Source organism: Camelus bactrianus, chromosome 7, assembly GCF_048773025.1.
Source record: "Camelus bactrianus isolate YW-2024 breed Bactrian camel chromosome 7, ASM4877302v1, whole genome shotgun sequence".
NCBI classification, from domain to species: Eukaryota; Metazoa; Chordata; class Mammalia; order Artiodactyla; family Camelidae; genus Camelus; species Camelus bactrianus.
The window spans coordinates 21,698,864-21,726,236 of record NC_133545.1 but is presented as its reverse complement, the minus strand read 5'-3'; the positions used below and the strand labels follow the sequence as shown (position 1 = coordinate 21,726,236).

Genomic DNA, 27,373 nt, shown 5'->3' with positions numbered 1-27,373 from the left:
ATTTCTTTTCTCTTAGTAATAATTAAAGTAAAAGCAATTATAATGAAATGTCATTCCAATAATAATGAAAATATTCAAAGTATGTTCAGATTTGTAATCTCATAAAATACATGTTGATAATTACCTGGCTTATTCATAGTTTTCCTTTCATAGAGGGGAAACCCAAAATACTGAAATAGGGAATTATTTGCAGAGCCAAGACCAGATTCCCATTTTCCACTTAAGACAAATATCCACGAGATTTTGACCAGTTCCTTTCAGGTACCTTTGTGATCAAGCTACAATATCTATGATCCTACTCAAGTCTGCACATTTTTTATAAAGGAGGCAAAGGCAAGTTTCCTGCCCTGCCTGGCAGGATCCTGAGTAACAGTCAATACCTTATTTACCTGTCTGATTTCCTGTTGTTTCCTGATTGCCTCTCCCAGGCCAGGGAGATTAATTTAAACATGCTGACCTCCTTTATTGGTTGTTGAGGATGATTACCTTTGGGGTCTGATTTCCAGGGGGAAGAGGGAAGTTAATTTAAAAAGATCTTAATCAGAGTAGTAGCTTCTGATACATGTGTATAAGTTTGAAAACCACTACTAGGTCCTACATCCTGACATTGACCTGCACTCTCTTCCTGGGATTCTGATAAGGTACTGGTTTCAGATGAGATGAGCAGTTCCTTTGAGGTTAAGCTCTCCAAGCTGTTTAAAGATGTCTTATTTTTCTGTTTAAACCTCTTCCTGTCATAGGTTACAGCCCTTTGGGGGCAGATACAGGCTGTTAGTTTGCTGAAAATAGAACTTAATTGGCTACTGTACAAAGTAATGATTTTTTAATTTGGCAAGAGAGTCGTAATTCAATCAGCCCATTAGGTCCTTGAGGTTGTACGGAAGTTAGAAAACGTAACTGAAACCCCACTTGAAACAGTGCTCCTCAGCAGACCAGGTCTGTAGACCTCGGTGTGTGATTGTGGGTGGTGTACCCTGGAGCTTCTGGCCACGGGTATAGCTGGAGGGGCGGTGTCAGCCCCAGCTCTGAGGAGTGCCAGCCAGCGTGTTCAGAGGCCTGACCTGAGTTTTTCAACTGCTGTGGAAATATGAAGGACTTGAACTGTCTAGTAGGTGAGGCGTTCTCTTTTTCCTCTTGACTTTAGGTTTTCCTCTTTTGTGAAATAGGAGGGAGGCCCACTGGGGTAGTATAGTAATGCGTGTGGCCAGTGATTTCCTCTTTTAATTCAACAAAGATTGCAGGTGTGTGGGTACTTGGGGGTAAGCACATGCTCATAGAAAATTGGGGAGGGCAGTCAGTTTGGCTGTATTTCCTTTAAAGGGCAGTGATCAGCTCACCTCTAACGAATGCATGAACCACTTTCCAGCGTGGCACCCTTTTTCTTTCGGATATCTTTTGAATATGTAGAGCTCAAGTTACTATTCCCAGCAGACATTGAACCAGATGTGCCTGCTATTACAGAAGTGAATCTTGCAGCTGTTACCTAACCTCTTTAATATCCTTATTCTAGCTTCTTCAGCCTTTTTTAGGTTTTTGAAGCCTTATTAGATACGAACAATTTTTGCCCAAAGGAACCGGCTTCCTCTCCCCATTGACTGACAAGATATTGGTCATCAGACAATGAGTTGCAGAATGTTGTGATTCTTGTTTTCCCCTGGTGAATATTTGGATTAACAGAATAACAGCAGCTTGTGCTATAGCACAGTTGTTTGGTGTCATAGGGAGATGAATTTCTTTCCATTTTTAACTTTTATGTGCTGGGGCTTATTAGAGAGGTTGGGTGCTCTTAACAGGTGGATAATCAAGGTTGCCAAATGTGAAGGGAGTGGTGATAAACCAAGCATACTTGTATGTTCCTGGGGACTTCTGTAGCATCTGAACTTGAACTTCGACTGAGCCTCTCTTTGCTCTTTGTCCTCATGTGACATTTCATGACCGAAGTTTCTCTCTAGCCATGATTAGATCTTTTTTGCTCAGCCTTGAAGACTTCTGAGGTTTTCTCTGGACTTGGTTGTGACTTTAGTCATGTTATAACATACTATAATTTGGATTTGGATAATCAGTGTTCATGAAGGTGGGAACGTAGCCCAATTATTTTGACATTTTTGTTGTACTGATAGGAAACATGTTAAACTGAAACCTTTGGATTTTTAAATATTTATCGCTAATGAAACTGCATCTAGATGGTATTGCTGGGTATAAAGAAAACCAAATGAACAGAAAGGTACTGACTTTTGTGTTTCTACATGTGGGTCATATTATTATGACTCCAGTGCTTTATACATATTAACCGATTGAGGCTTCAGAATATTATCTCAGAATTCTTCCTCCCCCTGCTGTTGAAATCTTCATCCTTTGTCTTATTTATTCAAGCTTTTTACCCCACAGTTTCAAATATCACTCTCTTCAATCTATCTTCTGACACTGCTGCTCAGTTGGTCTTCGTAAAATTCCAGTCACGTCTCTCCCTGTCCCAGAGAGTCTTCTCTGTTTCTAGATTCCAGAGGTTAACATCTCTGCCGGCCAAACAGCACTAGGCCCTTGGCGAGCTCTCCCCTGGCTCGCTCTCCAGCGTTTGCTCCTTTTTGAATTCTTCATCTTTCCGGCAGTTTATCTTTTGTCTCTACTGCTGGAAAACTGTTACTCATCCTTCAAGATTGAAAACTTGAGAAAAGTGCCTCTCCTGACATCACTATTTCTTAAGAGAATGAACAGTTTATTCCCCCAAAGTAAAAAATACATGCATGTGTGTAATACGTGTGTGTGTGTGTATAATGGACAGTCCATCAGTCTGGAATAATTTACTATAAATTTGTTCAAGCCCAAACTCAACACATTGCTGTCCCTTTTTTTCATTTTTGAAAATGGGGGGCGGACTTCGCTACAAGTAGTAGCGTACACACTTGTGTTTTTTGAGTCTCTTGTGTACGTAGTGAAATTGACATAAAGTCTAGAAATGTGAGGTTGTGAAGAAAGCAGGAAAAAAAATTTTAATTCTGTTTATTGAAATGAAGGATATTAGAAGAGCAGTGCGAGAGTAGAAAGACCTGAAGAAACCTGGTAATCATGAAAGGGAGCTGACTTAAAGGAGGGCATGGTAATTGACCAGTGGAAGAGAGGAAGGGGTTAGACAGAGTGGAAATTAATTGGAAGATGAATGGCCCTGAGAACAACGGTGAGACATGAAGCCCTCCCTCAAGACTGTTTAATGACCATTTGAGTTTTGTGAGTTGGTTCTCAATTACTCAGAGACAAAAATGATATTGATTCATTGTCTGTGTTCTGATGCATGCTATTCAAAGAGGAAAGAAAGAAAATTCTTTATACAAGTTTATTAGCAGTGAGATGACATTCTTTAAGAAATATCATCCGTGGTGGCCACTGGGGAACTTGAGCCATCTAAGCCTTTTGGCCTGAAAGTAATTTAACAATTCAGTATCTTTCTGGGTGACTCTAATTGCTAGGTGTTCGATAGTCATGAAATTTAGTTAGTATTCTTGCTGTTGAATTGATTTTTAATGTTTATTTGCAAAACCTTAAATGTGTGTCCACAGCCTTGAATGCTTTCCCAGAGTTATCCATTGTATACTCCCTAGATATGAAATATCAATTTTACAGGCTAGCAAAATGGTATTTAATGGTGGCTGACAGGATAGTGTTTAAGAGCAATATGTATTGGATACTTAAATTTTTCTATTATTTGACTCTTGGCACAGATCATTGAATTTAAGTTGTACTGAGATTGCAGAAGATCTGGCTGCCTTCATAACCCAAGCTATGCAGCATGTTTATTTAGTCTCAGGACCTTCCTGTGTCTTTCTGCTTTCTAAGCATGTATAGAAGAAAATAAAACAATTTTGGTTTCTACCTTCACATCTACTTGCATTAGGAAAGATGTCTGAAAAAATGGTAGGGACATTTTTAGGACACTTCTTGAAGCCTGAGGCACACCAGTTTTTTTGTGATTAGTTGACATCAGTTTTTTCCCCCTTCTCTGATGTTTGCTTTCTTTGATTATGCTTCAAGACCCAAAGTTTCACCACATTTCAACTTAAAATTTTGAGGCTAAATTTGGTAAAGCTGCAGCTGTAAAGGATGTTCTGTTTCATACCCATATCATTTTGTCTTGAATTTCATTTTAAATTGATCACTATATTTTAGGCATATGCAATGTCGTCTTAATGGCTTCTTGGATAAAATACATTGTTCAGTTAGATAAGTAAATGAAATCGTCTGGGTTACCGAGCATGACTCACTTAAAATCTCATTTGGAGCAATTTCTCTGTCCACCCTTTGTTAACCATCTATCCTACTGGTTTTTGTAGTACTGGGACTTGCGCAAGAGTTAAAATGAACCACAGAGGTCTGTATTTGGGGTATCAGCCCCCTCCTCAATTCAAGGACTTTGCATCTTTTTTCTTTCTGCTTTTCCTTTGATCTGTTTTTGGTTTTACTTTCATCCTTTGCTGAAGGTTTCTTAACTGCTTGTTTATTTTTTTCTTAGAAAAGTATGAGCATATGTGTTAAATTACAAGGAATTTTGGAATGATTAAATGAATGTGATATCATATACATACCCCATATGGGTTGTCTGAGTAAGATTCTCTTTTATGATAGGCCAAAATTTGCATATTTGCTTATAGTTTCTCCACCATGTCTTTGTGAGGCTGCCTCTGGTATATACGATAAGCTTTCCGTCATGGTCATGCGTCCATCTGCTCATTGGAACCCTTTTCTACTTAATACTCTACCCAGCCACTCATAATTCTTAGATTATAATCTTGGTGTAGAATGTCGAGCAATAATGTCTGTTACCACTGAACACTGTGTAAACCTGCTGAAAAAGTCATCAGTGTTTTCTTTCTCCTTTTGAAGAGTGTAGCTCTACTGGTGTTAAATAATGATCTTTTAACTTCACAAAAGCATTGGAAACACAAAGGAAAAAGGTACGGCTCCTCATTAGAATCTTCCGGGAATGCTGCAAATAAAATTGACTATTGGTAAATCAATTTATGTTGTAGAAGCATTGGGAAAAATAACTGTAAATGGGTTTTTAAGTTCTTATTGTAGAGAGGAGTCTTAAAAGCACAAATAATCAGTAATATTCTGTTAACATTGGGATTTTTTTTCCCCTGCAGTAATTTCAAACAGAGCTATTTGATTTCAATTTGGATTGATTAACCAAATAGTCAGCTAAATGCTTGCAGACAGGATGAAGTGGTGGTAATTTACCGAGTATGAACACATCACCATTTGGAGATTAAATCTATATTCTTTGAGAATAATCCCAGACCAAAACTTTATTGCTAAAGCCTATAACCTAAATATTTCCTGTGGATTAAGCTAGATTAAATTGTTATCTATCCCGTCTGTTCAAAATTCATATGGATGAGGCGCAGTTATTTTATATTTAACTTCTGATTTTGCAGGTTGAATGAATGGAAGTTCTAGAAAAGGCTGGGAAGATTTGAGGGGCCAGTGAAGGAATCAGGGTTGTAGGATGTGGTAGTGGTGGCAATGATGAGTCAATATATTTTCATAAAACAATATATTAACTCCCCTTCTCCAGTTGTTTGGTGGGGAGAGGGGGGCAGCACAGGTTTGAGACACCATCTATCAGAGTCCGATTCTATCTGGCATTTCACAGTAATAGCAGACATAATTGCCCTCTGAGTTTGAAGGCTGTGTGGCTTTCTTGATAATAATGGGAAATTGGTTATTCGTTTGAGTGCTGCTGTTTAGTGTTGATGTTTTAATGTCTCACAGGATTTCTGTTATCTGTCTGCAGACACAGGGGCATCTCTACCTTGAAATCTGGCTTCGTTTATTTTCCTTCTCTCTTTGTCGTCTCCGCCCCCCGCATCCCCCCACCCCCCTGCCGCCCCAGCTTTCAATTTGCATTAAAACTTAAACAGCTTAGGCCTAGAAAAAACAAGACATTTACACAGTGGCAGATTTATCACTTTTGAATTTTAAAAAATGAGCTATAAAAGGTTTCTTTTACATTTTTAAGGTTTCCAAGCAATAACCCATATCTGTGCAGATGGACAGTTACATTGGAGGAGGGGTAGACAGAAGGGTTACACTCATTAAAACATTTTCTGAAGAGATCTATCTTCTGTTTCCTTTCTGTGACCCGATTTGGTGAAGATATTTCCACCTCAAAGGAGGATCTCAAGAATACCATATATTCTCATTTTTAGGTGAATGGATGTAGCTTTGATGTATCATCCCCTTACTTGAATGTGAATGTTAATGTTAAAACATGGCAAATTTTCAAGGAATTGTGGGGAATTGATCCGTTCTATGTAACATTTATAGATCAATAGGCATTTAGAGATAGAAGGAACATTATTTAGATCCAGCCACTTTTTTTTTTTTTTTTTTCTATCAGAGGAGGAAATTGAAGCCCGGAGAGATTAAGTAATTTTATTCAACAAACATTAATTGAATGTGTACCATATGTCAGACCTGATTCTAGGAGCTGAGGGCTACAGGGCTGAATACATTTAAGTCCCTGTTAGAGATAAATACATAGTTCTCAGATTGTACAGTTTGTAATTAGAAGGATAGGAAGTAGAATATTTATGAGTCATTCATTATCAGAGCTATATATGACAAAAATTATGTCAGCCTTCCGTCCTTCCCCCTACCTTTATTAAATGATCCAATAAAGATGATTTTCACTGATTTACTTGTTTTGTGGTACTAAATCTGGTGTTCTCCCTTGACTTCCATGCTCCTTTTGGCCACCTCTTTGTTGAAAGATGAGTGGACACGAGCCATCTCTATTTTAGCAGCTGTTCAACCTCCTAATAAAACCGTCTGAAATTGCTCTTGCTGAAGTTATCGCCATCTTGAGGGGGCACGTTTCTGTCCTTACTGTGACCTCTTTGAACGCGCTGACTCTGTTAGATCTTCTTAAATTCCATTCTCCCGTGGTTCATCGGTGGCCTGATTCTCCTGCCTCTTTCCCTTTTTCATTTCCCTTTGAACTTCATCTGCCACTTCTCAGTTGCCCAGAAGGGCCACACTGTTGCGCATCTCTGTAGCAACTGGCCATCCTTCAAGACTTAGCTCACATCTCATCTCCTCATGAAGCATAGCTGACCTTTGTAAAAACTGAGGCACTTCCATTTCTCATCTCTTCTTAGAGTCTTATATTTATTTACCAGTCCTGTAATTTTGTGGTCTGTATATCAAGCTTCTCCTTTTGAGCTCTTTCTCTCTGGAGGACAAGGGGCAATTTTTTCCAGCGACTGGCACATGTTGATGTTTTTAAAATGTACTTTAACCCAGAATGACTTCTCCCTAGCTCAGGGCACCCTTTCCCTCCCCAGCAGTCTGCCCCTTTATTTCTCCACCCCTCTCCTAGGTTCTATGAGCTAGGCCAGTACATTGCTGCCAAGAAACAGCCTGCGATGACTTGCTGTTAAGGGTAGATTGATAGTGCTATCAATTGTCAGTATATTAATCCACTTAAGAAGCTTAAACATAACCCTTAGTTACACTCAAATCGATTGACAAATCTTTTTTAAAAATTCATAAATTATACATGTATAAACTTGAGCCTGTCCCCTGTCTGATTAAATCTTAGTTCATAATTAGTCTGAGACAAATAACTGAAATTTTTTACAGCTGAAATACGGAGATTTTTCCAGTTCTCAATACAGTAGTGAGTAGCTTACATAATGGTATTGTTTCTATATTTAATGATAACCTAAACATTTACTGTTCACGTGTGCTGGGCAGCACCCCCTCCTGCAAAAAAACAGGTTTTGCCTTTAAGGAAATGTAGTATACTACAATTTAGAAAAGAGCATGCAGAATGGTTTTCCCCAGTGCCTAATTCTCTGTGTCGCATGGCCATACTAGTGCTTTTGGGCCTGTTAATAAGCTGATCCGTTTGCTGAGCTGGAATGTTTTTCTGTTGTTTCCCCATTTCATTTGGGTAGCTGATCCTTCATCCTTTGCTGTACACTTGTCCTTGATTAAAATTAGATCAATAAAGCTAAATCAAGGTAAAATGAATGTCCTCAGTAGAATTAGTGACCATACATTACCATTAAACTGTTCAGAAGGAAATTTTGGGTGATTTCCTTTGGTTTTTGTTTTGTTTTTACTTAGAGCCTTTTATTTCTTATGTGTACCAATAACAAATCTGATGCATTATACCTTATTTTTTGGAAGTAATGGAGGTGGGGGTGTGGATTTTGAAGCTGCTGATTCCAAATTTTTTGGGTTTTCTTTTCCCCCCTGTAACCTCCTGGTCTTGGGTTGTATTCAGATTTGTAAGATTTATTAGGTGAACATTTTGCAGCTAAGTGGCAAGATGTTCTGGCTTCTCATTAGCAGTGACCGTGGATAGTTTTCTCTCATTCAGCAACATTTGTTAGGAGCCACCCAGCATCCTTGTCATCCAGTGGTGAGGCTGAGCTGGGGTTCTGGCTGAGGAGGTCACCTTGTACATATTTCCATGTTGGGGGAGGGGAGTGCTTTGTATGGAATGCTCAGGCTGACTGGGTTTCGTTTCTTTTCTTTTTCTTTTTTTTTTTTTTTTGCATATGAGCTCCACTCTTACACTACAAAGAGCCAATCGTTTGAAAGAAGAAAATGACTTCTTTTGCTCTAAGCTGGAGAGGCATCATAGGGTCCTTAGGTGTCTGGTAATAGAATCCAGTGGCCGTGGATTTTGGAATCATTTAGAGTTCAATTTTTGTCCCTGCCATTTTCTCCTGTTGTGAGCTTGCTTCTGAATTACACTGAGCCTCTTTTCCTTCATCTGTAAAAACATAAAGATAATATTTGCTGACTCTTGAATTCTGTTGGGGATTGAATGAGTACAATGGGATTAAAAAGGAGAGTCAGCTGATGTTTTTAAGCTCAAATAGCCTCTAATCGACTATGAGATGTAAGAAACACCTATGCTGTCTTGGGTCACATGAGCCAGGAGAGAAGACAGGATATTTGATTAGAGAGCTCAGAGAAGGCTTCCCAGGATGGTGGGTGGCATTTGAGTATGGCATTGCAAAACGTCTGGCATTTGAGTAAGCAAAGTCTTTTGCACTGAGACAGCAGTCACATCCAGGCACAGGAAATAACACAAAGAGGAGAGTAGAAGATTCACCCATGGGGCTGGTTCAGGAAGAAAACAATTTGGAATATAGTTCCTGGGATCAGAAGTGGGGCTAGCATGTTTGAGTATATCCACAAGTAATACCTTTTGTAGCTGCTGAAAGATTAAGATTCATACCTGCAAATTCTCATGTTAATAACTTGAATTTCGAATTTGATAACATGCTATAGCTTCTCCCAGATTAAATCAAAGTAGTGTCTTTAATGAGTTCCACTTTTTTCTTTACTGTGGTTAAAAAGCACATGACATAAAAGTGTAAGTATATTCACTTTGTTAGATAGATCTCCAAAACTTAGTCATCTTGCAGAACTGAACCTTATACTCATTAATTAGTTCCCTTCTCCCTTCCCCTCAGTCTCTGGTAACCGTTGAGCTCCCCCTTTTTTCCTTTTTCTTTTAAGATTCCACATATGAGTGATATCATATGGTATTTTTCTTTCTCTGGCTTACTTCACTTAGTGTAACAATCTCCAGGTCCATCCATGTTGCTGCAGATCACACCAGCTATTTTAACAGAATCGACTTAACATAAGGAATCATTAATCAGATATGGGGATATTAAAAAGGCAACAAGAGAACCCTAAGGGTCACATGGAGGTTTTAACTACACGACACAGCTACAACCTCTGGGTACGAATAAGAAATTGAAATAGAAAACTTGGGGCACTTTGGAGTACCGATCCATTGGAATTGGAACTCAGATCTTTGAGCTGATGAAGGTTGGAAGAGCAGCTCCTTGGAGTTGGGATCCAGACCTCCCAGGAGGGGCTGCCAGTTGATTGGTTCTCGTGCATGTGAGGAGGTGTGGTGAGATTTTCTGGGAGCGCTGGGAGAACTACTAGCTAGACTCAGTCGCTGTCACTGGAACAAGCTGCCATTGCTGAGAGGGACAGTATTGCTCTGGAGAAGCCGACTGGAATAGGAAAGAGTGTGTCCCTTCTTCTTCCTGTCCATTCTCCCTCTAACATCCCCTATTGGCAGAGCCTAACAGGGGACCAGCTGGCAAAGCTGAAATGTGGTTGGCAGTCTTCCCACCCTGGCACCACAGAGTGGAATTTAGAAAAGACTAGGTTTGAAACTGAGTGACAGTAGCTTCATAACTGGCACCAAGACTGTGTCTAACTTCCTTAATCTCTGTGAGCTTCCCAGGAGCTGGTGACTTTGGGTTGGCATGCATTGTGTGCGGAAATGAATGGACCCTTGCAGGTCTAGGAGGGTTGGTGCATGGAACCAGATGGGAGTGAGAAGCCTGTGGATCATCTGTCAATTCTTGCTCCCTCAGTTGTTGGGAGGCAGGCGATAGAAACCAGCCTGGGCTCTTTTGGGGTCTTTGGACCTTGGGCATGCTCTTACCCAGCTTCTCAGTTGAGTTGCCCTGGGGATTAGAAATAATATGAGGTGTAGCAATTTAAAGTGGAGACGACCTTTGGTTTTAAGGGAGTTAAGTTGGAAGGCCAGCAGTAGGCAAGGAAAGTGTGTGGTTATCAACATGGGGTGATGATGTGATTGACCTAAAAACATTGCTAAATAGGCCCAATTAAAGTGACATTACATAAAGGGCAGAAGCTCAGGCTACGTTCTCCCAGACCAAGGCCCTGGCTTCAGGTCCTGTGTCCTTCCCCAGGGACACAAACAGCTGTGGGTGATAACCACTGCTGAGGGTGAGATGCCCCCTACTCACACCCTCCTGCCCCCCCTACTCCATCTGGCTGTTCTGGAGACTTGCTTGCTTGTCTCCTTGTTCACTGATGCCAACAACTGGCACAGAGTAACCCCAGCACGTTCCCCAGTGTGTTTCTTCCATTTGGGTGAAGGTCTTGTCTCTTTCCCAGGAGAAGCCTCCGCCAGGTATGGATGCAGGCTTGTCGAGGTCCCTTCCTGCAGCAGGAGCAGGCATGTGATATATCTAGAATGAAATTGCCTTGCTGCCTGTGTGCCGGGGCTGAATGTGCTGTTCATAGTTCTGGTAACTTCACTTGCCCATATTTCTTCATGGTAGCTGTGGGTGAGAGATGTCAGAGTTTTCTGATTGATGATAAGTAGACTGTGCAGTACAAGAGAGTCATCTTTGTTCTGCAGGGTTAGAATATCTGTCCTGAAAAAGTTCAGGCCCCATTTTACTGAATATTTAAACACAGGCCGAGAGTACTTTGAATTTTGTAGATTAAAATATGTGGCACTAGATCTGGCAGCCTGATTTAGACCTTGGAGTCTTGCAACTGGCAAGGCAGGAACCCAGTGTCTAAATGGAGGCCTTAAGCTGTGTGCTTACATAATTCAGTCTCGTTTTCGGAAATGCACCACAATTTATTGCACCAATTTGACTGGGAATCTGGCTCAATTGGAGGTTCCACTGGCACCAGTTAAGTAATGGTGTCATATCCTGCATCATTTTCCCTTCTGTGTTGTTCCAGGAAGAAACTTTAATAATAATTATTATTTTTTAATATGGTGGAGAAGGGAAGGCATTCACAAAGAAGCATTTCTCTAACAGAATGATACTCTTTTCAGGACGGGCTCACCCGATCCTGCCGTCTGTTCCAGAGAAAATTGCTTTCCTATTGTAAAAGATTTATTTTCTTTTCCTCCCTTCTCTTGGAGAGAACTGTGGGAGGGCCGGTGGCACATCACCACACTGGATGGGTTTCATCTGGCTTGCAGCCTATGCTTTAAGTAACAGGGTTGTCTCTTCCGAGGGCATTGGTTCTCCATTTTTAGCCCGGGGATGAAGGGTGAGAAATGTGGGAAAAGGTTTCCCCATTACTAGAAAACATGATTTAGGGCCAACTGGTTAATTATGAGCTTCGAGTGAAAAGGAAAAGTCCCAGAGAGGCAGAGCCCGTTGAGTTATACCGGTCCCTGCTAGCATCTGTGACCTCGCAGACCTCCAGGCTTGCTCTTGTCCTTGAAGAGTGAGCCCACACCTTCCCATCACCCCCCACCCCCATTTTCTTCTCTACTTTTAAACTCTGGTTTTTTATCTATAGATTTTTTGTGTCCTTCTCAGTGAAGGGTTTCCCATGTTAACACTGAAGGTTGCATTGCAATCCATCTTCAGCACTGTTAGCTCTGTGGAAAGAGGCCTACTAGAGAGATTTTGTGTTTTCGTTCTTCTCAGCTTCATTTGTTCATTTGAGCAGCACATAGAGTGCATCCTTCAGCAAAACCTCACACCTCTTGGTGTTGCTGCGGACTACCCTTCCGAGGACCAAAGAAGGGCTTTACAGCCCCTCACTATCCTTCTCTATTCTTCCACCTTAACCACGAAGAATACTACCCCGCAGATGGCTTTGCTTAGGCTTAGTTTATCTCTAAATCGTGAATTTTGATTAGGGTGGGGGATGCTGGTACTTTTGATTCCACATTAAGGGAATTTTTTTTGTCTTATAATGTAGCTTACTATCATTTTATTTAGTGTTGAACTGTCACACTTGGTATTTTTACAGTATCAGTTCAACTTCCCTTGAATTACACATATTCTGTAAGGGTAGCTATTAGCTAATGATAGATTTGAGAGTGTGTTATTTCAAAGATCACAAGTAATTGAATTCATTATGTCAGGCTTGTAGAGAGCAGGGGATTGCCTTTAAAGTCCTAGCCAGGTCAGAAGAACAAACTAATGACTCAGACTTTGTAAAATTGGGGCTCCCCCCCCCAACATGACACATTGAAACTGCCAAGAGCTCTGCTTTTGCATCACTGCTTACAAAGAGCCTTGGTGTTATGGTTGTACAGAGAGATGTCTAGTCGAGAATCTTTTCAGTCATTGTTCAGGAATATGCTTATCTTTGTGTAGTATAGAGTCATGTCTGGTAATAGTTGCCAGAAGATAAAAACATTAGAAATAGTTCACGTTCAACTAGTGCTATGTAAGAGGCAGTCATTACTAATAAGAATATGAATCTGCAGTGGTATTGCCGCCTCCATCTTTTCCTAAATTTTCTTTACTGACACAGTTCCATTTACTCCCCTAATCCGAAGCGCAGTTTGAGTTTTAAAAAACCTTCTAGCGAGGCATCTTCGTATTCCCCGTTTTGTTCTTTGTGTTGGCATTTTCTAGGACTACGGCACTGTGCTAGGCGCTTCATGGGTGTTATAAAGATCTTCCTTCCTCTCTTGAAGATCCTCCCTCCTGTGGTCTGGTAGGAAAGATAAGACCTATAAGAAGTAATTAAATTACAGTAATGCGAGGCAGAAGGTGATTAGTGCTGTAACTTTGGCTTATCTCTTCTGTCTCTTGATATTTTAGCTGTTGTTAATATCCATTTTATTTGCTCTAGAACTTAACTCAGCTGAGTAGCTTTGCTTCTTAGTAACACGGGCAGGTGTGGGGTTTTTCCCACGGAGTGTCTTATTACCTGAAATGTTCCTTGAATGTGAAGTTAAGAGTTGCCTGAATTTGTACTAATATATTTAGCCCCTTCCTGATTTTTACAGGGTTTTGAAGTCTTTTCTTTTTTTGCCTGGTCTTTCACTGTAAAATCGTGTGTAACACCAGGTAATTCTTAACTTGCTGATTATTAGCAGGAGACAGGCAAGCTGGCCACCGGGAGCTGCTGGTGCAGGATCCTTGTCCAGAGCCTGGGCTTCTTGTCTCTTGATGAGCAGCGAGCTGCCCACTGACACTTGATCATTTGTTGCCATCAAATGCTTGAGGAATATTTGATTTCAGGTCCGGGGCAGCTCTTTTTGTCTGACTTCAGGAGTGCTGAACTTGAGCTTTGTTCTCTGCAAGGATCCCGTGCCCTTTCTCTCTCGTTATCCCCACCTTACGGGCTGACTCCTTGCTCTTCCTCTAGGAAAGTTGGTGCAGACTTCACTCCCTCTCGGAGGGGATCTGTATTTTCAGTGCACTTGGTGGGTGGGGGAAGTTTTTGCCCTGGGGCGGCACATGCATGATGGGGCAGGGCTCTAGGGTCTTGCTTACTTCCCATTTTCCTCCTGGGTCTGAGGGCCTTGCTGCTGGTGGCACAGCTCCTTACTTGGGAGCCTTGCCTTCTTTGGCCTTGAGTCTGTAAGGCACAGCACTGTTCTTTATTCCTCTTTCTCCTATGCCTGCGAAAGTATTTATAGCTAAGTGAAGGGACCCCTTTGGTTTGCTGTATGGATGATGGTTTTGGAGCCCTTAGAGCCTTTAAAGTGTTCTTTAAAGTCTTGACGGGGTCTTGGGGGGCAGGGGAGACCTAACGTTTGGCCCCCTTCTTCTCCTGCCCCCCTCCCTGCTCTGTCACTACAGCATCTGCGTAATAAAATAGCACGAACTTCTGAAAATACTCTTAATTGGCTAATGTAGTTGAGTGGGAGTACAGTCTCCAGAGACAGATACTTTCCTCCTTGCTTGATGGTCTTGGAAAGGTACTTTAATCTGGGGATGAGCGAGTTCCTGTGGAACAGAATCCTGCACTGTGCACTGCAGATGACGGCAAGTGAGTCTTCAAGGACGTGAGGCTGCCTAAATCTGCTTTGTGTCTTTCCCTCTTTGGGTACTGTGAAACCTGTTTCCTTCTGGCAACGTGCCAGGAAACATTTGGTCCTGTTTCTCAGGCTCTCTCTTCTCTGCCGTCCCCATGACTAGTGTAGGGCTAGACCGCTGGGTGTCTGTGTTGGGGGGCCGTGGGGGCTCAGGGCATGCCTGTCGTGCTGTTCCCTGGCGTGGGCAGGTTGGTTTTCTCCGCGTTTAGTCCTCTTTAGTGGGATTCGAGGAATATTTGGTCATTTTGTTTTCCCACCATTACTAGAATGTTTCCAGGTGTGTTATCTGTAAAGATGTTTAAGGAATATTTTGAGTTACCTCCAGCTACATAGGCAGAAATAAACCTGAATTCCCCAGTTACTTCCTTACCTATTTATTTACCCATTTTGAGATTAATAAAGCTCCTCAGTGTTGTTTTCTGACCCTCTAATCCTTTGGGCTCCCTTTTCTTTTATTTCCATTGGTTTAAATGGGGCCAAAGGGCTCAAACAGTGCTCAGAAGCATTTCTCAGAGTGTGGCCCACGGTCCGCCTTGCTGTTTATTTAAAAATACAGAATTAGATAAATGACCTCAGATCTGTGGAATCAGAATATCTGGTGTGGGCCTGGCAGTCAGCATGTTTACAAGCTCCCAGGTGACTCTGTGGCACGTGAAACCTGATGATTTACTGACAGGTGATGATTGCCTTTTGGTGGTAAAAAGCCAAGAGTGTAGTGTCCACCCTCCAGCTTCGGCCCCTGGGAGAGCTGGGATCAGAATCCCAGCTCTGCTTGTTAACGTGACGTGAGACATGTCACTTAAACCTCAGCCTCACTTTCCTTGTATAATTTGGGATCATAACCCAATTCACAGTGAATTGAAGATTCTAAGAACTGGATGGACCCGAGTGTTTTTATGCGAGGTCTGATGAAGAGTGGGCAGTCCTGTAGAAGTGACAGGTCACACAGTATGAGGGGAGTCGGGGAAACTCAGCAAGGTCTGTTTGGATTCTTCAGGGTCTCTTTCTTAGGAAATGAGGATAGTCCTTCTTTCCAGGTGTGGGGAGGCACCTCTCACATGAGGGCTTATGACCTGTTGTAGGGGGAAAGTCAGACTTTCACTGCTTCTGCTTTCTGTTTTCTAAAACACCTTTAGCTTGAACCCCATCAATAACACCAGCAGTTATTGTTATGCCTTAAATTCCAGTGTTTTTCATGTTACGTGTATTGTTAGATCCTTAAACATGAGGTCAGCAGGATCAAAAAACACTGCCAGAAAAATCAAGAAATGTGAGGGCTCTCCAGGGGCCGAATATCTCGCATAATCACGGGGTTCAAAGTCCAACCGTCTTCCATTCTCACGCCTGTGGGTTTTTATAATCACCTTTCAGATTTTTAAAGAGATTTGATTTTAATTTTTATTGTGTAGTATTCTTTGTTTCCTTGGAGATAGGTACGAAATATATTGCATTATTATTGCCTAATAGACCCTGTTTACCTTTAAGAGAGATTTTACTGGGAGGAGGAAATAGAGCTAATTGAGAAGTTAAGCATCTTTTTCTTTGAAGCAACTCCTGGGGAAAATTTGGGTATATGAATTTTTCATGTGTGGTCCTGTAGGTTCAGTGGGGCGAGCTGTCTTCCATTTGGCCTGGGTGGTTATTTTGAACCTTTCCCCAGCTGCTGCCTGTGGCTTTCTAGTTAGGCCTATGTTTCTAAAAAGTGCTACTGCGTGTGTTAAGGATAATAAATAGTGGATATCCCTGTGGATTCTTTCTCCTGGCGGATTGTGTCCCCTGGCTGCCACGGGAATTGAAAGGTCCTTGATTGTAAATATGCCCAGGGCATGTGGTAATGTTGCTATTTTAAGTCTATAATACAAATGGAAATCACAACCTTTGCTTATTAACATAGCATGTGTGGCAGGGCAACTGGGACTGGTCCATTTACTATTTGAAATTTTATCCATTTTAATCTGATCATGTCTTTTATTTTAATTCAACAGTCTGTTTTAAGATCTTCATAGAGTATAATTCTACTTGGCTACTTTTAATATATTTCAAGTCTGTCTGTCTGTCTCTCTTTTTAAGTCAGGCTTGTTTTTGACCCTGGTTATTTGAGAGCACGTTTGTAGTTACATTATTCCCTTCTGCCTCATGGAAAGCTACATCTATGAAATAATATCATTTGGGGGAAAGGAAAAAAAAAGGAATTTAATGCATTTCTTATGAGGTAAAGAATGACGGGTTATTCTGCCTCAGAGAGAAACAAAAGTATGAGACATTGTGAGCCAAGGGAAAGGTTGACCAAACAAGGTGTGGTAGTTTCCTATCCCTAAACATTGTTTGGCTTTAAAAAGCTCAAATAGAGGAAGGAGGGTATAGCTCGGTGGTAAAGTGGATGCTTAGCATGCATGAGGTCCTGGGTTCAGTTCCTCAGTACCTCCATTTAAAAACAAAAGCATGCCTATGTTACATAATGATACATAACACGCATTCCTTTTTCTGCCTTGATATTATACCACACTTGCTTCAGATCCTCCTCTTCTAAAGAGACAGCCTTGCGGATGAAGTTGAAAATCCCTGTGGACTCATCTCCACCCCATTTCTTTCCCCTTCCGTTTCTTCCTCTCCTCATCCTGCATCAGTAACCATTGACTTCTGTTTCTAGGTATTTTTGTACTTTTGCTGCTTACATAGCTCTAGGAATAATGTTGCTTGTGTCTGTTTTTAGTCTGTCTTTAAATCAGTGTCATTCCTCAGCTTCTTTTCCTATTCAATGTTGTTTTTCAAATTTGTTCGTTTGTGTTGCTCTCATTCAGACTAACTGCTCTGTGTTCTGCTCTTATGACTGTACTGTAAACATGGTAAACATGAGCATTGTCTTGCACGAGTGAGGTTTCTCCAGCGTATACCTACCTGTAAGTAGAATTGTTCCATGCATGGGGGTGCGTATCCTCAGCTTTAATGAAATGGTGTTGAATACCATCATGTGAAAGTGCCGCAGTAGCTGAACCGCTTCATACTCCCATCAGAGGTTAAGGGACACCTGCTTCCCCTTTGTTCTCATTTTTAGGATTTGACTATAGAATAGACGTCCTGTAGTGTCTCAGCTGACATTGCCCTGATTGTTAATGAAGTACTTTTTTTCCCCATACACTTAATGTTCAGCTGCCGTTCTTTTCTGAAATGGCTGTGCATACCTTTTGGCCAGTTTTTTTTTTCTTTCTTTCTTTCTTTTTTTCAAATTGGCCAGTTTTTCTATTGGATTGTTTCTCTTATTGATTTGTCAGAGTTCTTCCTTCCCTCCTCTACTGAATAAATCAAAGCAATGAGAATTCCCAGCAACTCTTACTTCCACATGTGTCTGCATCCACACACCTATGGTGAATTATTGATGCTCCTGTGTAAAGCCACCCCCCCCCCCGTTATCTATTTAAAGACATTGCATTAAAAATTCTATCCTCTTGCGCATTATCAGTTACTTGCTTCCCACCAGTCCTTTGCCTGTTTTTTCTCCCCTCTAAAATGAAAAAACAGAAGTACCTTCTCTTCACCCAGCTGCTTTTGCCAGCTGTCACATAGTTTCTTTGTATCCCTTTGCAGCAGAACTTTCGAAAGTACCTACTTCTTAGTTCCCATTCTTAGTTCCAACCAGGCCTTTGCCCCTTCTGCTCCATCAAAATTAACCTTGTTGAGATACTGATGACCCACGCTTAGCTTAATCTAACATGCAAATCGTAGTCCTTGTCTCACTTGCCTGCCTGCATTGGACACAGTTCGTCTTTCCCTCCTCAATTCACTTTCTTTCTTTGGCTTCCAGGACAGAACACTCTGGTAGCTTGCTTCCTCCTGCTGAGCGAACTCATTGCTGCTTCTCATTCTCCTTTTATACATTCCTTTTCATATTCTTTACCTTTTAATGTTGTAATGCCTCATCCTCTGTCCTTTTCAGTCTCTTAGCTTTGAATACCACCTGTATGCCGACAACTCCTAAATGTATATTACGAGTTGAGAGCTTTTTCCCGAACCCCACGCTGCCTACTCAGCGTCTCCACTTGAAACTTTAATATGTCCGTAATGAACTCCTAAATCTTATTACTCGCCTCCCTTTAGTGTCCTCTCGCTGTGGTCTTCCACATCTGATGGGATGATTCCCCCTATATTTGATCAGACAGAAAACCTTGGAGTTGCCCTCAACTTCTCTTTTTTCTCATCTCCCATTCCATCCATCTACTTTCAGGATATTCCGATTCTGACCACCTCTTACCTCCCTCACTGCTCCTTCTCAATGTAATCTTCCATCATTTAGTGCCCAGATTACTGTCATCATCTCTTAATGCATCTCCTTTGTTCTCCCTTTCCCTCCTATAGTGTTTGTCCTCAACACAGTGGCCAGAGTAATTCCTTCAAATGTTAAGTCACATTTGTGTCTTTGTCTCCTGTGGCGTCTTCTGTAGCCACAATGATGTCTTTGCTATTTCTTGAATCTACCAGGCATCTCCCAACCCAGGACCTTTGCTCTTTGGCTGTTCTGCCTGCTTTTTTCCAGATGACTACATCTCATACCTTCTTTGAGCCTTTGCTAAAATGTAGTGTGATCAAGGTAGGCCTCACTGAGATGTTTACAACCGTGGCCCAGTACCCCAGTTCTCTCTCGTCCTGCTCTGCCTTTTCTGTATCTGTTTCACTTATCAGCTGCTGAGTTCATGCTTTGGCCAACCAGTTTGTTCATGATGCTTTTTCAGTAAGGAACTTTAAAATTTTTAGTGGAGCCACATTTATCAATCTTTTCATAGTCTGTGTTTGTTCAGCCTTGTTTTAAGAAATCCTGCAGGATCCCATGGTCCTGTAAGTTTTTAGCTACTTTTTTTTTTTTTTTTTTTTTTGGCTACATGATGAGCTAGATAAAATTAGTCCTGAAATGGGGTTGAGAATAAAACCTTGATTGGAGATGCCTTCCATTCCCTTTAAATGAGCACTGACCAGAGACCTCATTTTGGCAAAATAAATTCCTATAAAAAATGTCAGCCATGTCTTTAGATGCTGAGATGTGGGTGTTGGGCCTCCTTCCCAAACCAATGAGAGATAAAGGTGATGGAAGTTACCTCTAATCTGAGTCATTGCAGGGCCTATATACAGTGTCCCTTCTCAGGATGAACAGTGAGGACAACACATACTGGTTTGTGTATTATCCGCCCACCAGATAAATCAAGCATTCTTTCCTATTTTTATTTTTTCAAAAACGTTTCCATGTAAATTAGAATCTAAACTAGACAGTCCTTTTTTGCAGGCAAGATTCAGCTAAAGTCTTGTTTTCTCAGAATACATTCCATACCTCAATTGCCTCTTAGAGATTTCAAAGGCTTTTATTGTACCTGGTAATTTGGAGGAATTGCTTTTATTTTGTAGTTTCTTAGGGACTTCTAATATGTCTCTTGTAAGATGTTTGCAGATGTCGATAGCTACTAGCTCTGAAGGGTTAGAGGAACAAGATCATTCTCTTTTCACTTGTGATATCTTGTTTTTGCCTGTGTTATTAGTTCTTTCCTAGCTTCATGAGAGCCGTATAATCCGACTCTGAAGTTGCCCTGTTTCTTATAGGGATGTTTTTTGGTATACTGTTTATTTACTTTGATTCTTCTGGGAATATCTTGGCTTGGCCCTGTCCTGATGAGTGTCTTTGATGTTCAGACTGCCATGTTCACATATTTAGCTGTATCTCATCCCATAATTTCCATTTGAATGCTTACTGGAACAGTTTCTTACCATTCGTTGTTTTGGAGTTCCAGTCAAATGGCATTGCCATATGCCTCTGTGGTGTTCAGACTGCGTAGGGTAAGGTTCAGACATCAGGTTCCATGACAAATCATAAGGCTATGTAAAGGAAATATTGATTATTTTGTTTAGTTTATTTTAAAAAACATTGTTCACTTAGTCTTGTGTAATCACAGCATTACTCTCTATATAGATTGCCCTGTATCGCTAGGGGAATATGAATGCATTGACACTTCTTTATTCCTGATGGCTGATTCTGATAACCATTGATTTTGTCTTTATTAAATATCCTGTTTATTACTGGCATCTAGCATCTTCTGTCTAGCAAGCATTCTTACACTATCAATGCTTGTCATCATAAATTCTATTTTGGGCTCCTCAGTAGTGACCCACTATTTTCATTTGGTTACCTGGGCACTTATAAAATATCCAAAATTCTACACCTTGTGTTACCCAGCACTCCCTCTGGCTAGGCAGCTCTCACGTGCCCCATTTTCCAGTGTTACGTTATTTCTTTAAAGATTTTCATGTTTAGGTCCATACCTTACTTATTAGACCGTGATCAGGGCATCCCCATGACTTTGATCAGAGTTTGGAAATCCCAGTTGTTCCTGTTCAGAGTGTGTTGATTCTCACACATTATCTCTTTGAAGAGATAGAGACTCACCTTCGATTCTGAGGATGCCTTAAATTCTTCATTTCCTAATTTCCTTAGACAGATGCTGCCTTTTTTTTTTTAATCAAAGGAATTAAAGGACAGCTGGATGATGAATGTGAAGCTCAAACTTAAAGAATGGTACATTCTTGGTGATATCAACGAATTGAAATGTTGAATGGACACCAAGGCTTGCTTTGGATCTAGGAGGAAACATGAATTTTGATGCTCTTGACTTCAGTATTGTCATTGGCATTAGTTTAAATATGAGGTACCAAAATGATAAATGTTCTTTATTTGTGAGTAGTTGGCTGTTTCAGAAAACAGAATTTGAATACTTAAATAAGTATAGAATGGATTATATATAGATCTTGTTGTGTCAGATGTGAAATAGATAGCAAAGCAAAGTTGAGGCCAGGAGGGCTAGTTGTACAGGATGGAGAAGCAGTCATGTGCATCTCGGGTAAGAGTTATTCCTTAATTTTCTCTGTTCTTTCTGAATTTCTTTGAGATATTGTCTGGGCCTAAATTTCTTTCAGATATTCTCTGGGCCCTGGAGACACACAAATATGTGCATGCAGTTCTGTTCTTCAAGCATACTTGTTCTTGTGTGTGTGTGTGTGTATAAATTACTCTTCGTATTTCTTTTGTCATTGGTACATCCAAGTATTTTTTTGAGTATACCCTATGAGAGAGGTACTATACTTGAGTCTCGGGTCACAAAGAACAGCAGAAATGGCAGGATCACTGTTCTCATGGAACTTCAGGGCAAATGGGAAAGACACATTAAAGGAATCATCCCCACCATTCTAGCCAGCATCTCTTGGTTTCCTGTACACATGTTCTAGTCCTCTGTACCCCGCCCCCCAGCAAAAGCAAACTTCTCTTGATTTCTTAGGCCTGTCACCATGACTTGGAATATCGGATTCCTCATCTTTCATTCCCCCATTCACTCCTTTTGTCAGTTCCTGTTAATTAATTTCTTAAACTGGTTCTCTTTTCTCTTAAATTCCCATCCATCCCCACTTTGTGGCCTTCATCTCAACCCTTGTCATTTCAGTTACACTACTTGGAGCGCCACTTTTGGGGGAAGTTTGGGGCCCATGTAATGATGAAAAAGATCATCTTATTCCCTTTAAAGCATTTTAATTAAATATAAATACTTATTCGTCATTTACTGTATCTCTATTACTCAATATTTATAGTAATGGGAGATAATCAATTTCATATCTTGTGCTATTGGCTGTGGTCATTTCTGGATATTTGTGTGTGGAAATACTCTATTCATGCTTTTCTTCCTAGTTTTCCTGTCTTGCTTTGAGTCCCACCTTTTCAATGAAACATTTCCTGATTACTTCTATCTTTCCCCTTCCCTGAATTCTTACAGCACTTGGTCCCTAGTCTGTATCACAGACTTTAGCACTTACTCAGTACTGCTTTGTGTTATTTCGTATCTGCAGGATTTCTTCCATTGTTGTTGTTAGGTTACAAGGATTCTGAGTCAAGGATTATAGTATTTACATAATGATTCATCAGGGACTAATAGTGGTAGGTGCTTGAGAGTAACAATGAAATTGATAGTATATCTACAAATAGTACAAGGGCCCAAATACTTAGCCTCTTACATACTGCAGTTTCTGTACTTCTTTCCTGTTGAAGAGTGTTCAGTTTGTTTCCAATTGTGTAAACATTTCGTTGCTTACTTTTGAGCCCATCATGTGAAAAAGCCTGTCATGTGAAATGTCATGTGAACATTTCCCCGTAAAGCATTTCAATCAAGTATTTACTAATCGCTTACTATATATCTAACCACATACTCAGTATTTGTCATACTGGGAGATAGCATGTTTCAGTATCTTGTGCTGTTGACTGTGTTCATTTGTGTGGTTTTGTTTTGTTTTTCCCATTCCTGATGGTGGTGTTTTATTTTGCTTTCAGGATAAGAACAAGAAACTCCGTCCTCTCTACGACATTCCCTATATGTTTGAAGCCCGTGAATTTCTGCGAAAGAAGCTTATTGGGAAAAAGGTAAGTAATGACAGAAACATTTGCAAATAGTTGGGGATTGTTTTAAACTGGGCCCTTGTGATGGAATCCCAGAGACCAGCAGATGACTTTCCTCTACCAAGTCAAGCGGTATTACTTTGCTAAGAAGAGAGGCATGCCCCTATATCAGGAAGTGGTATCCCTTGAGAGAAATCTAAAATTGGGGCCCTGACCACAGTGTGATTGCCAAAGCTCTCATGACATGTTCCTTCCCGAGTCCAGGCTCCATTCCAGTTTTAATAATTGCATATTGCCCTGAGCTTCTTGGCTCTTTGGTTCTCTCCAGACACCTCCATTAAAAATCGGTGCTGTGAGATTTGCTAGTCAGGGAAGGTTACTGCTTTTTTCCTCCCTCCCCTATTTCTGAGGGACAGGACAAGAGGAGCCCTCCTGGAATGGGAGGGAGTCTGCCTTTGTTGGGAAGAGTGAGTGGTTTCCTGGTTGTTCCTGCGGGACTCACGTAGTGCACCGACTTTGTAGTGTAGCAAGTGGCTCCAGGGTCCTCGGAATGCATTTCCTTGTGTTGCTGGAGCAGAATATTCTATGACCCGCTGCAGAATTTGCCATTCTGGGAAGCTGATAATGAGCCTCTGATCTTCCCCTTATTTCTCCTGACCTCCCTGCCCTGAATATCCTAGGCATTTCTTTGTGTCCTTGATAAACAGAGGAAATGAATAAAGTAGTTCCTTTGGTAATTGAAGGAGATCTGTTCAGGGAAGGACTGTGATTTGCCTTTTCCTTACTCTGGCTCATTGGGGATTCTTCCAGGAAAGCAGATGTTTTGGGCCAATTTTTATTGTGGCTTCAGAATGATAAGGTCATTTTCTCTACATCTGGCCTCAACACATTGAAGCCATATTAACATTCTTGACTAATGTAGGTTTTTAAATGATTGGTGATGTGAGAGGTTTGTCAAAGTAGCGTACAATAAATATGAGTAGGACCCATTTTATTATACACCATATTCACTAGAATGATAAAATATAGCAAGAGATTTTGAAGCTGGGCAGAAGACGAAATTGCTAACTTTGAGGTCAAGAAACCAAACTGGATCCCCTAAAACGAATATTAAATCTCCTCAGGTTCCTTCAGGTTCCCTCATTTGTCATTGTATAAAACTTGACAGAGTGCTGTATTCATTCATGAAGTGTAGTGCGAATGATGGCTTTAAGCCTCTTTCAGTTTCTGGATCTTGTCTTATCTGATCTGATGTCTAACATCTCTATTTCAACAAGTTGATACATCATATCGCTCATTTACTGGCTCATAAACAATGGCATCTAGACAAGCAGGGAATTCCCCCACAAGCGTGCATTCCTATTGAAATCCATCCAGAGTTACATTGAAAGGAGCGGCAGTGCACATTTGCTTCATGTGCAGCCAGTTGTGTGGCATGTGTTACGGCATCCACCTGGTTGGTTTGAATATCGTCCTGCTCCGATTCCATTTCATCCCTGGGAGCATAGATCACAGCTCGGTGCAGCAGCTGTGCTGAATGGTTATAGAAGTTTAGCCCAGGGCTCTACTCTCCAACACTGCGTGCCTGCCAGGCCTTTGTAAAGTCCTCTATCTTAGGGATAAGAGGACTGACCTCCAGCGTCAGATACGGTGACAATTCTTAAGCAATTAGGTTTCTTCTTTGTGGCAGAAATCTCATTGACTGGTTCCTCTGCATGAGAGTTGATTGGATTCTATTTGTGCTGTTTGTGCGGAGCCCAAGTTTTGTCCCCCACGGTGACATTGTGTAAATGATGGATACCTTACCCCTGCTTAGGGAGTAGGATGCAGCTCGGCTCTGCTGGGCTGGAACATTCCTGATGCAAACTGCTTTTCCTGACTCACCACCTGAAACCCCTTGCCTGTCTTCTGGGCCCATCCGTTGCAACAGTAAACACCCATGCGCTCTCAAGTCTGGGAGCAGGCAGGGCAGTTGCTGCCTCAGAGGGGTGGCTAGCACATCATCACACATTTCTGCCAATTCCCTTCAGACCTCCGCAGCTGTTCAGCTCGGCACATGGTGATCAGGAGGCAGCGAGAGGGAGCATGTGTGTCTGTGTGTGCCTGTGTGCACGGAAGCTGATTAGGGCAGCCTGTCACAGCTTAGCAAGATAATGGAGGTAAAATCATCGTCTCTGCCCAGACTATAATTTGACCATCCCAGAGAGTCTATAATAAGGCAGGTTTGAGGGGTTTCTAGAATGTAGAGAAATAAGATTGCAGGTAAACTGATGAGATGCTTTGTTAGGTTCGGTGGCCTCTACCTCAGCTATGGAAATGCACTTTGAGTCACTCTCAAGATTTAACTCTGGCTAAATGCCTTGATTAAAGTAACCAGGCACCTTTCTGAGCCTTGATTTTATCATTTGTGAACCAGGAATATTATTTGCCTTTTCTCTCCAATGGAGGAGAATCCTGGATGATACTAGGCTTTCATGTTTTCCCAGAAGCCAGAAAATGATATTGTTGTGTTTTGTTTAATAATACTGCTTTCATACAGACTCTAGCATAGCCTGACTATTTTAGTTATTTTTTTTTTTTATTTTTTAACTGGCTCTGAGATCAAGAGACGTGAATCAATGTGCAACTAATTTGACTGCCATCAACCCCTTGCACAGATTTGGGTGTTACCTGGTTCCCACTTCCACAAAATGGGTATCCACTCGTGTTAGACCATACATTTGTGTGTGTGTGTGTGTGTGTGTGTGTAAAATCTGGTTTGAGGGAGGGGTAGGATATGTGTGTATCCTGGAAGTGTTTCAGAAGCTGTCTGAATTGCCATAGTCTCTGGTAGAACGCCCTCCCCATTCCATTTACCATCTGCCATCTGCGCTTTCTCTAAAATCTTGACTAAGGAATATGCATGGAGGAGAGAACTGTCTTGCTGATTTTTTCTGTGGTTCTTCATGGTCCTAGTATAGTGGACACATGGAACTCTTGGTAACTTCAGCATGTCCTTTAGTTTTCTGGGGTGGCATCCTTGGTGTGTATGAGATAGTGAGATTTATGCCCTCAGGAGAGAACCAGGGCTACAGTCCTCTTCTGATGGTAGGAACAGTTTGTTTTGTTTTGTTTTTTCTTAATGTCTGGAGATGATCATCCCAAGGAAAGCAAGAGTTTGTGTTCCTAAGTCATTTTGGTCTCAGTGAGGTAAGGTGGTAAATGGGATCTTCATTGGGAATTCTTCCCAACTGTTTCATAGAATCTCTAAAGTAGAAGTTCTAAACATTTTCAATCTGTTTAATACAGCATTTACCGATGACCTGTGAATGACTGTAACTTCTTTCCCTTGATTACAGAATTTCTATCACCATGGGAACCATTGTATTCCAAGTTGTTCCTTATTGGGACAATTGAAGGGTCAAAAATGGTAGAAAAAATGAAATTCCAAGAAGTGAGGAAGCTTTAGCCCTTGCACTAGGTATATGCTCAGTCCAGGCTCTTCTGTCTCCAGAAACCTCTGTCCCCAAATTCATCTATTCCCTACATGTTTTTGCCACTGTTTTTGTTGTATAAGTAAATTTGGGGGATAAGGCTCATTTGTAAACCAACATCTGACTTTGTATGTTTTTGTTTTTGCCATTGACATTTTTTCCTGTAAACTGGGCTGATTTTTTTTTTTTTTGCACTAAAAATTGGGTAATTTGCTAGATAAATGCAGACATTTGGGAAGTTATTGGGCTTTAAATTAGGGAGTTATTTCAAATTCATACTGCTGTAGATTGTCCTTCTCTTTTGGAAACCTATCTTACCTGCAGTATGTACTTTCGGGGGCATGGAACTCTTTAGGGTGGATGGGAATAATTTCCATGTCTGGCAGACTTACAAATCTACCAGGTCCAAAACTGAACTCGTGATAAATCTGGTCTCCTGTAGTGTTCTGGGAGTCACATCACTGTCTGGAATGGTTGGTATCATACGTAAACAATATTATCTCTATTCTGGGTTAATGTGCTTTTATGAGCCAGGTTGGCAACCCAACCACTGTTAATAGCCTTGTTTCTATGGGGTAAAATATTCTGAATGTCTAAATCGACTGTAGAAGATATGGCTCATTTATTCTTTGGTGGCTTCTTTTGCATGATTTTCATGCTGTTCCAACAAGTAGCATGAGCCAGACAGACTTTTCTTTAAGATGCTTCATATTCATGCTCTTTCTAGCTTGAAGAGTTAGAGCTGTCATTTATTGAGTTGTTAAATTTTGTTTTCACTTTTATTTAATTTAACTTTTATCTCCAACCTGCAAGATGTATCATTCCTTTTTTTTTTTTTAAGCAAAGAAACTGCATCTCATAGAAGTTAGGCATCTT

General features: G+C 41.0%; 1 protein-coding gene across 1 annotated transcript in view; it reads left to right on the top strand.

Moving 5' to 3' along the window:
- Positions 1-27,373, top strand: part of SND1 (staphylococcal nuclease and tudor domain containing 1) — a 379,670-nt gene that overhangs the window by 113,661 nt on the left and 238,636 nt on the right. Inside the window, exon 11 of the mRNA XM_010947574.3 lies at positions 22,959-23,048. Coding sequence (XP_010945876.1) covers positions 22,959-23,048 — 90 coding nt within the window. The remainder of the gene's footprint in view (positions 1-22,958; positions 23,049-27,373) is intronic.